Genomic DNA, 10,903 nt, shown 5'->3' on the forward strand with positions numbered 1-10,903 from the left:
AAGGGCAGCACATCAGCATATTGGCCAGATGATACGGTGAGAGGTTTGCATTTCTGTCCAGCTTTGCAAATCTGCTTTTTGGAAAGGGTTGGAATTTGTAAGCCAACTTTTCTGTATGTTGTTGTTCATTGATTCGTATCTGCACATTGCCCTCAGATTTGAATATATCTCTGTCGTGCTCAGCACAAAATGCTTTGAAAAACTGAATTTGCTGGTATACGGTGAAAAAGAACATGAGACAGAGCAGAACCAATGAAACTGGAACCAGTACTGCAGGAGAAATTTCCTGAGGGAATGGATCCAATTTCTGGGTCTGCTTACCAATGCAGCGGCCAGAGAGGTTGAAGCCTACCTGCATGGATTTGACAATTGCATAACTTCTGTCCAAAAAAAGAAAGAAAAACTAAAGATTCCAGAAATGACTGAGGTCTTGTCTCCAGCCAAAGCTGCAGCCTGGACATGATGAGTACTGATGTGCACTGACCCTCCTGAGGAAATCGCTACAGATACACCGTTATAGAACACATAGGTGTGCCAACCAGAATACAGAACAAATTCCCAATTTGAATTGTAAAAATATGTTCATTTAAGTAAAACACATTCAGTACTTTTTTTTTGTCCCATTTTACCATGTTCTCTTATCTCTGTAACTGTCTCAGGAGGTTGCCACGAGTAACATAAGCACATGTTAAGGCGTTCTTTCAAACATCTTTAAAATAATAAAAAAAAAAGGACAGGTTTCACTCACTCGTACCAGCCTTTGGAACACCTCTAGTTGCCATACATTATTTTTCAGACCTTCTAAGCAAACCTTTCATGTCTGAAAAGTTGTGATTCACAAACACCTCACTACTTCAAAGACTTACCAGGTCACAGATTTTTTCTCCCTCTTCTTGCTTCAAGGAGGCTAGATAATAAATTCAGCGTATGAACACTGGCTCCTAAGGGTGATTCTTTCAAGTATTCAAATGCTGCATATCCAGCTAGGAAGCAGGGCCAGCTGACACGATCCGTTGTTATCCTGCTGCACGGGTAAGTAGAACTGGGAAAATTTGCTTAGAAAAATCTGAATGTTCCTGGGGCAACTGTTTTTGTGCAAAATACAAATCATTTCAGGGAAAAGTAGCACTTCTGCGGCAGTGAATGCTAACTTTACTTATGCCAATTTCACAGTGTTTTGCTGTGAAAGACAAGTTTAATATTAAACTGTGTTTGGTATCTCAGCTACCGTCCTGAACATCCCGATCCCAAAGATGTATCCACACAACATTTAGACTAGATTTCCAAACAGATAGGTGCCTGCCAGCTGATCTATGTATGCGTTAAAAGTAGTTAAGAATATCTCAGCCTGCAAGTCAAACATCATTCAAAGATCCCACTTAAACATGTTAGGAATCAAAACGCAGTGCACATTGTACCAACGAAATACCCTCTTCAGCTGCGAGCGTGAATTTGTCTGTCTCTACATTAGAGAATTAAATTGCTGATGAGTACAAAGTATTAAATACTTAATAATAGCTGCCTCAATCTCTCCTTAAAAATAGGAAGTACAAGAACAAATTATATCATACTATTAAAATATTCATGTGCAGCCTTCAAAAAAAAGATAATGAGAGTATGTTCAGAGTTTTTTAATGGTGGCTGTAGCATCTTACAAGTAGTTTGATCTTAATGTTAAATGGTCCTTTTAAAAAGTTCTACAGTAGCTTGCTTACTGTGTAGCTTCTGCTTTTAATCACAGAGAAGGCTTTTATACGTCAGAGGGAACCACATATGACTCATGACAATTTATTGTAAGTGTACAACAAATATTTCCCTATCACTTTCTAGTATGTAGAAATTGTAATTATTTTTTCTGAGCGGAAATACAGACATAAGCACAAAAATTGCCAGACTGGATTGTACCAATGAACTACCTGTATCATAAATCAAACTAAAAGCACAGTTTACTTCAAAGCTACTTAATGACCAGAAATCATTACTATTGCTCAATGGTGTACATTCTCTCTCTTTTTTTTTTTTTAAAGGAATCAGTTACATTGTGTAATATTGAAACAGTGGTAAAAATTAACAGTTGTTTGAAACAACAGTTTCACGTGAAGCTAGAATCTCGAAAACATAAATAGTCTTATTCACTTCAGCAAATTTTTTAGAAGTGTAAAAGAACTCTTTATCTGATGCTATTGACATTTAAACCATGGTTGGATACTTGGCTTCTAAACGCATTTGGAAATCTCAGTCTTTCTACTTACGTAAATTCTGGAAAATCCTAGGCTGATGACCCTCTGTCTATCTATAATTAAAGGTCCACTCCCTATCACGGGGGAGCGGTAATGGGATCGGAACCCAGCTAATTACTAGTGATGAAAGCCTTTCTGTAGAAATCAGTTAAGAGCTAAAGGATTTGATTGATGATTAGGTAATATTAAATAAGAACACACTATCGGCTGAAAATTACTTTATTGTAAAGGGACTGCTATTGAGAAGGTCATTTACAATTGCATAAATGTTGGACATACGGAAAGAGAAGCAGTATTGTGGGTATTTTGAAGAAGGCAGAGAAAAGAGAATGAAAGTTAATGGCTGAAATAATGTGTCACAGCTTGTAAGGAGGCTGGTAGGGATGGTGGTTGGGAAAACAGCTGAGACTGCATTCACAGAGAGTCTGGAGTTCGCCTGGAAGTTTACACTCATGGGAGCTAAGTTTTCCTCTATTCCATGTAATGTTGTGTCTCAGTAAGGCAGAAATTTAGTACTGCATTAATTCTCTGGTTCATGCTTGATCTTCACATGGTTTCATGTCTGATGGGTCCTTCTTCACAAGAGATGAAAAAAAGCCACGTTCTGTTGAAAAACAGTTAAGAACTTGGGTTAAATTCTTGAAACATGTGATAGCTGAAAACAGTACGTCTCATGGACCCCGCTGGTGAGCAATCAATCTTTGCATCATTGTAAAACCGCTAGAAGAAATACACTATTTTAATTCTCTTTTAATGAAAGCTAAGCCACACCCATCAGAAGCCAAGCCAAATGTGAGGAAAGATGTTTTCATCATGCATAGGCTGTGTTTTTTCCTTCACTTACAAATGAAAACAAAACTTACAAGGAATATTCTATGCAAGGGATATTGATAAAACAAATGCAAAGCATTTCCTCTTGCTAACAGACTTCAGTATTTAGTCTGTTTATTTATTCTAAAAACCTGAGTGCCTGTGAACCAGTTCCTCCAGCATCAATTCCTCACTACAGCTATCAGCTGCTTTTTAACACTCTTGGTCCAAAGTCAGAACCGGCGTGATACCAATCAGTGTAACATGGGAGTAATTCACCAGAATGGGAGTGAACACATCAGGTTCTCAAGGCTGCAGCCATGTTCAGGCTCTTTTCCCCTGTAGAAGACATTGATCCAAGGATTCATGAAATCCCACAATACTTTACGTATGGCCTTTTGTTTGGGCTAGGCCGCCTCTAAATAACACCTTCTAAGAACAGAACAGGGATTAAAGCAGGGCTCTGATGTATCCAAAAGAAAAGTCTGCTGTGCATTCTCTCCTTCTCTCAAGCCATTTCTTCCTAAATACCCAATAACGTTAGCACAAGGCAGATGGATTAGCCAGTCAAATAGGGCTCGAAGATGAAGTATGACATTGCCCCCGACACTGAAGTACTTGTTATTCCACCAACAGAAGCTGTTTTGTGGTTAGCCTAGCTCGTACCTTTGAAACAGGCGGGGAGAGTAAGGTTGCCATCCACACATGGAACAGCTACGGTATAGGCACAGGATTGTTCTTTATTCTTGCAGAAGAAGGATATAGTTTCACCATGCTGAATGCCTTCCTTAAGGTCGTTCTGAACTCTTTTCTTCTCGCCATTGTATAATACCACAGCTTTCTTAACTGGTATTTTACATGGTCCTGTAAAACAATCCAGTTATAAGCAACACGTAAGGATAATTAGAACTCTGTTTTGAAAAGTGGGTAGATTAGATCCCATCAGGAATCTGTACAAGTGACATTTGGGAATGAAAAATAATGTGTCCCACACATACATAGTACTTCTGCTGGTGTTACAATACTGAAGAAATTCAGACCCCTAAGTATAGGGTCAAAAGTTTCCAGTGAAAATCCAGTCTCAGTAAAATTTCTAATTATATTAAATAGTAAGAGGAGAGGAAATACTCAGACAAAATAAAGTTATGTGGCTCATTGTTGAAGTCAATTCAGATACATCATGTCATACAGCGTTCAATGTTGGGAGTGATCTTAGATTATCAGGGACTTGAAATTACTATTTTGGTTTTCTTTTGAGGACAACTCTTGCACAAAGGTGTAATAGCTCGTTAACAGTCAGAGCGGTGGTCTTTTAGGAAAATTCCGTTTGATGCGTGGTTTCTAACAGATAGTGTGTGTATACCTTTACAGGTTGGCTTTGTGGACCAGTTTCCAGTCTTTTCACATCGGGAATGCTTAGGTCCGTCCAGCACGTAGCTGGAGTGGCAGCCGAAGCTGATGCTTTCATTATAGTGATATGTTCTACGAACAACCAACTCTATGAATCCATTTTCTATTCCTGTTGGAGTGGGGCATGTGACAACTGTGGTGCAAAAACAAAAACAAAGCTTTATCAATGTTGCAGTTCTAAAAGACACACTATATACTTCAAAAAATACATAAAACTTTCATAGTGGTTCATTTCAGCCTCTTGCACAGGAAAACATAGCCAGAGGAAAGATAGTTTTTAAAAAAACCCAATAAATAAACATTACTTTTTTTAAATACACATCTATTGCAATCTGTGGTTGTATCCAAAAACTACTTAAACGTGGCATAGTTCCACTGAAACCAGTGAAGTTCTTAGGACTAAGGGTAAGGTTGTCTATTTCTTGGATTAATCCTGGCACTTAGTAGAGCAAAACGTTCGCTGCGCTCTGGAGGCCAGGCTCTGATTCCCCCCTGTGAACTACATTTAGCAGGTCTTGTTTATATAACCTTTATACCTGCAGCAAATATTTTGTCAATCCCACGTTCATGCAATCCTGTTAGCAATCACCTTGCATTCATGAGTCTGACTTTCAGAATAATGCTACTGTATGTTTGCAATAACAATTGTAAAAAAAATTATTAAAGTTGTTCATATAGTTTTATATATACAATTCTAGGGAATGTTTTTAGGTGTTGATAAAAGTGAGTTATTTACCCTTGCACTCTGGAATGCTGCTCCAGTTCCCGTTGGGCATGCAGGTAGCTGTCTCATTCCCAATAAGTGCGAGAGGAGGTACACATTCAAAAGTAATTGTGTCCAGGAACTTAAAAATATTTCCAGGTTTTAAGTGACGGTAAGAAAGGACTCCAAATTCAGGAAGTGAGGGAGGTGCACAAGTCACCGCTAGAAAAACACAGCATTCATAGAAATTAAAGATCAAATTATTACTACAATCACAGGAGCAACATGCTTATAACCAAATTAACCCCCACTGCCCTTTATGGAAGCACAGCTAACAAAACAAAAAGTTCAGATTAAAAGTCTCAGGAGCCTTAGAGTATGAAACTCATTACTTTTGTGGTATTTTTCAGACAATATTATGCAGTATATTGCTGTTTCAGTAAAGTGTTTATGCAGGACAGGTTATAGCAAAACCACATGTAACAGTTGCAAAGGCATGACAATATCCTGTTTTTATACACAGGGAGAATGCATTTGAGTGGATAAGCATCTTGCCTTCCGCTGTAAATAGCATCCCTGATCCTGGCCTTTTGTACAGACCTTTAAACTGTATTTCTCTAAAACTAGAATCCGCATATCTAAAACCAAACATACAGGGTTCTTTGGGATTTTTCCTAACCATTTTTTGCACAGCACTATGGGAGGCCTCTGAAGAAGAGTATATGTAATTCTGAGCAATGTAAAGGAATCTTTCTGGAATAAGAATAAGGACAGAGTAGTTCTTTAGTATTTAAACACGTACGTTGACACTGTGGAAGAGTTCCACTCCACTTTCCATCTGCCATGCATTGGCTCGTTCTTGTCCCAACGAGGTTGTAACTGAAAACAGACCGACCTGATTATCAGGAAGTTAATGAACACGGAGAAGAATCAAGTTGTTCTTTGCAAGAAACATTACCATTTCTCATAAACAGACTTAAGAGTGCAGTTCTGAAATCTTTCTCTAGTTCTAGCACTTACTGACCTCAAAGAAAGTTTAGATTCAAATATGAAAAATTGTTAGTATTCAAGTATTGCAAGTATCCAGACAAAAGGCTTGATACAACACAATGTTTTGCCATTTCAACTATACATTCTATCTTGTATATTAATTTCTACAACTGATTAATACTGTGGATATATGTAAGTAGTGAGCCCTGATCTGTGATTGCTAATGTAAATTGGTTTCTTGGGAGGAGTTCCTAGCTAATTGTGGCAATTAGGATCAAACTATTGCAAAGCACTCAGCACTCTTAAGAACTAAAGTCACTGAGGTGCATTATTTTATTTTAATGCCAGATAGCCCAGTTTAATTTCCATACGCACTCTAAATGCTTCTCTCCCATCCTTGTACTTATATTATTAGCACTTACTCTGAGTTTTGAAGAAATGTTCATCATGTATCTATCATTTCAATATTGCACAGCTGAAAACCAGTAAATTGTAATTGGCAAAATTAAATCAAGTCCCATGGCTAGATTTGGTGTCATAGTTGAATTTATTTATTCCTTGTCTTGCTCCTGTTTTGTGGAAGGAGGTGGTAGCTGGTGCTGTTGACACTCCTCAGTGGACTCTAGGCTATGTCTCACCTATGACTTCCCAGGTAAGTGCTGTTTATTCATTAATTACCCAAGTCAAATGAACTGTATGTTACTGTCAAATATTTCCCTGTGTTTACTGTAACTGTTTTTCTTTAAATGCATCCTCATTTCTAAAACTAGCAAGTAGCCTTGAGTAAAAGTGCATTTGCTCCAGGGACCAAATTAGGGTTAACCTCGTGTTTTCATTTACTCAGCTTGGAAAGGCATAGAAACAAAATTTTCAGTCTCCAGAGCCTAACAGTGTAACAACTTAGATGGAGATTATCTTCTCTCTGCTGTAGGATTTCATCTCATGATGTAATAAGAGGATTTAAAAAGCAGGGGAAAGCAGTGCAGAATAAATCTTTGCATAAAATCTCTGCTATTTGGATGGTTTCCATATCTGTAAGACATTGCTTTGGAGTAGTAAAGTGCCAGGATGTTATAGCCAAGACTGAACAGAGGCTGATTACCAGATATGCTTTTTTTTTTTTTTTTAAGTTTCTGAAGTGGAGGTGGGTTCTTCTGTGCTGTTTTCTAAGTTCCCTGGCTTGCAATACTGCAGCAGGTGATACTAGAATGTAGTGTTGTGATTTAGGTTATTTGTTTGACAGTATGAGGAAGGGAACGCTTACCCTGGTTCACATGAAAAACTTATAGAACTCTGATAGTGGTGGTCTATAAAATCCATTTTTCCATGCTGCAAGGGTCCAGGACTGGGACATCTCTTTGCTGTTAATTAAAGTTTAAAAAAAAGATAATATTATTTCATGAGGCATGAAGCTAGGATAATGGAAACTTGTTGATCATAAAGGGGTCCTAGTGTCTTTCATGTTTGTCCACTCCCATGTACTACGCTTCATAAGTCTAGCTATTCTACATTTCTATCATAATATAGTAGTTTCAAAGTTTTTGTGATTAAATAATTTTTAACGTTTGATTGTCTGAGGAAAATAACTTCTATGCAATGAAATGATAAAAATGAACAATGAGGGATGCAATAAATGCAAGTGTTACCAAGCAGTATACATCACTGAGTATAAGCACTGCTGGGCTGAGTCGGGTTAAGGTTCACCTTGTGCGGATCCAGTCTCCATCACCATCTGAGAGCAGAGGCTTAAGGGAGAGCGTGGGACACGTATAGGAAGATCCTTCCCCTGTTACTGGCCCCTCTTCTCCCCCACACCCAGTTGTCTTCCAACAAGTGAGGGAAGAACAATTGGAGAACAGAAGTATATCAGTTTAAATACATCAGCTTCCTCACGTGGACTATAAAATATCCTTTTCAGATCAATGCATGGCATAAAATCTAGGAGTAGGATTGACTGTGTTTTACTTACGTAGGCATAACAGCGTATTGAGAGGCCACTTGCCGGTCGGGAGGCAGGTGTACTTCCTTTGGCCGTTATTGGGGACGAACCCGGGCCTACAGGTATATTCTATTTCCTCACCCACTTCATACACGCTTTTGTTTACATCAACTGTGGCAAATAGCACTTCTGGTGGCCTGGGACAGACTGGAGGAAAGGAGACGCTTTACAAGAAATTGGGCAGAAAGTTGGAGTTGGTTTTATTCCTTGACTGGAAGCACAGGTTTCTGTATTATCATCGGCTATAGTATGTTCCTGCACTGAGCTAAACTGTCCTTCTGTAATCTATAGGTACATAACTTACTGAGGCAGCTGATGGCTGCTATAAGTATTAGCCAGAAAAAAGCGTGTTCTTACTCTTCTCCTCGGCAGCTCTGTCAATGGCCCTAGTTAGATTTTGTGTCACTTTTTTTTACTAAAATTTACTGTTGCTTCAAAAGGCATTTATGAAGGTATTCTGCAAAGTGAGTAAATTATGGCAAATTATCTTGGACAAAAGAGGGTGGGAGGGACTTAGAAGCAAACTAATGCATTTTCTTTTTAATCTAAATTAGTTTGATGTGATCAGCCTGAAATGAGATTTTATTTTTTTAAATTAGATTTATTTTTCTCTGGTTTCCCCGATTTTTCTGTTCAGTGGGGCAAACACTCTGTTACATTAGACAGTTCAGATTCCAAAACAGCTTTAACATGTTGACAGCGTGAACAACTCATCACCTGGAGAGCGAGAACAGGAGGGGAGCAGCGAGGGAGGAACAGAGGGTGCAGACTGCGCTCCTGCAAAGGACATGGAGAGGTTCCTGCTGAGATTGTGGGGAGAGAACAGAGGGACACAAAGCTCGTGCTGTAGAAATGAATGGCAAACAGAGGGAGAGAGTACACGAAACGGCGCCCAGAGCCCTTGGCGTGGGGGAAAGGAGGAGAAAAGCAAGGCAAGAGCCATGCCAGGCAGCCCCTGCAGCGGAGGGGAAAGCGAGGTGAGCAGGGAGCTGGGCAGAGGGACTGAGCGAGGTAAAGTCCTGGCACGCACAATGCCCCCCGGCATGCAGGCAACCTGGTTTCCACAACTTCTGTCAATATTTCTTCTATTTTCCTCCATTTTATACTTCTGTATACAGCAATTCACCTCACCGTAGGGAAAAAATGGAAGGGGAAAAAAAGAGAGGAAATAGCTTTCAGAGAAAATTCCTGTTCAAAACGCTTGACCAGAATTGTCTAAAGGCTTTAAAATCCCATTGGTTTCTCCAGCTTCCCTCATTCACACTTCAGGGTAGTATTGCCCTTAGAAAGTGGAAGACGCTTACCTTTCGCTGCAAGAGCACAGTGGCTCAGAGCAACTAGGCACGCGAGCAGCGCCCGGGAGTACATTGCTGCCAGTCCGCCAGCTTCCCGAATGACCCTCGGTCCAGTGTTTCTTCTCTTAAAAATAAAGGCATCCGCAAAAGGACGGTTACATATTAACTCTTTGTATTTATTCCCATCCTAGTAAACAGAAGATAAAAGGCTCCTTGTGTTGCTTGTAATAAAGGATGAAACAACCATCACATGTTGCGTTTGTACATAATGCAGGAATTCACATAGCGATCTCTGCTGAAAACATCTCTCCGGTTGTTTCCGCAGAGCATCTCCTGTTGGGACTGGTGTTTTTGAAAAAACAGTATTATCTTCTCAGCATCTTTAGAGGATGAGGATATTTGGAATACAATATTGGATCAAATAATAGAACTGTCACTAAAACTTGTGTTTATCACTCCAGCATGTATATTTCTATGTACCAAAGACTCCTGAGAGTTTTAACAGTATCTTTTTAAGGCAAAATGTTGGAGTGACATTGGTATTGTCATACACCTCCAGTGACGATACCAACTTCATGCCAGTTTACACTAGATGATGATCTGGCCTAAAAATTCAGGCTTCAGGGGCCAGTTTGATCAGATTCATGTCATCAATAAGCATCTTTCAATTAACAGATAGCTAAAAGCATCAGAGACAGGGCTCACAATGCCAGCGCTGCGGGAAAAGTGAGATAATGATTCTGGACTGTGCTTATTTATGACAAGGGGGTCAAACTGAAATCATATTTTTGGGTGGTATAAAAACTTGTTTTGGCGCTGCGATTTGGGGTCATCAAGTCAAAACTCCACAGATATCAGCTGAGGTTCTGATCACTGCAGTTCTCCTAATTTAGCAGATTTTAACTGCAGGAGCATCTGAAGTGCAACCAAAATAACATTTGTGTAATCATTGTTCCACAGTTTGGTGTTTCTAATCTAAGTATCCTCCTCCCCTGCTGACTCACAGCCTGTGAGGGGGAGTGAGGGACATTTGAAGCTCTAACGAGAAGCGAGGTTATGTCAAACTCTTACTGCTGTGATCTTAAATAGTTTGTTTATTTTTGTTTTATAAAGTTTCTCTGTTTGCATTTATGTGGCAAATTTTAGCCACAACATTAAACAATTAGGAACATGCTATTCTTCTCAGAAAGAAAATGCTGTGAATGTCCTGCTCAAAGTATTTACCAAATACACAGTGCCAAAGGGCAAAGTACCACTGCTAAATCAACAGAAAAAAATTGACTTCGTTTTCTGTATTTCCGTCTGATTATTTTTCCATTTGTCACAGCCTGCTTCTTCCTCTTCTCTTTCTCTACAAAATTTCACAAGTTATCTTTTCCCTTCCCAACATGCTGCAATGCTGTAATGAACTTTCTTGTCTCTGGTTTAAATCCTTCCTTAGATCTGCCTGCTATTT

General features: G+C 39.2%; 1 protein-coding gene across 1 annotated transcript; it reads right to left on the reverse strand.

Annotated features, from left to right (window-relative positions):
• Positions 1–2,445: 2,445 nt before the first annotated feature.
• On the reverse strand, positions 2,446–9,581 carry APOH (apolipoprotein H). Its single transcript, XM_050908533.1, has 8 exons — positions 9,457–9,581; positions 8,123–8,299; positions 7,418–7,514; positions 5,966–6,042; positions 5,197–5,385; positions 4,414–4,593; positions 3,717–3,914; positions 2,446–2,844 (listed from the first exon to the last, which is right to left on the reverse strand). The coding sequence occupies exons 1-8, from the start codon at positions 9,518–9,520 to the stop codon at positions 2,774–2,776; spliced, it is 1,053 nt and encodes a 350-aa protein (XP_050764490.1). The 5' UTR covers positions 9,521–9,581; the 3' UTR covers positions 2,446–2,773.
• Positions 9,582–10,903: the final 1,322 nt, after the last annotated feature.

The sequence above is a fragment of the Gymnogyps californianus genome, chromosome 19, assembly GCF_018139145.2.
Source record: "Gymnogyps californianus isolate 813 chromosome 19, ASM1813914v2, whole genome shotgun sequence".
Lineage (NCBI taxonomy): Eukaryota > Metazoa > Chordata > Aves > Accipitriformes > Cathartidae > Gymnogyps > Gymnogyps californianus.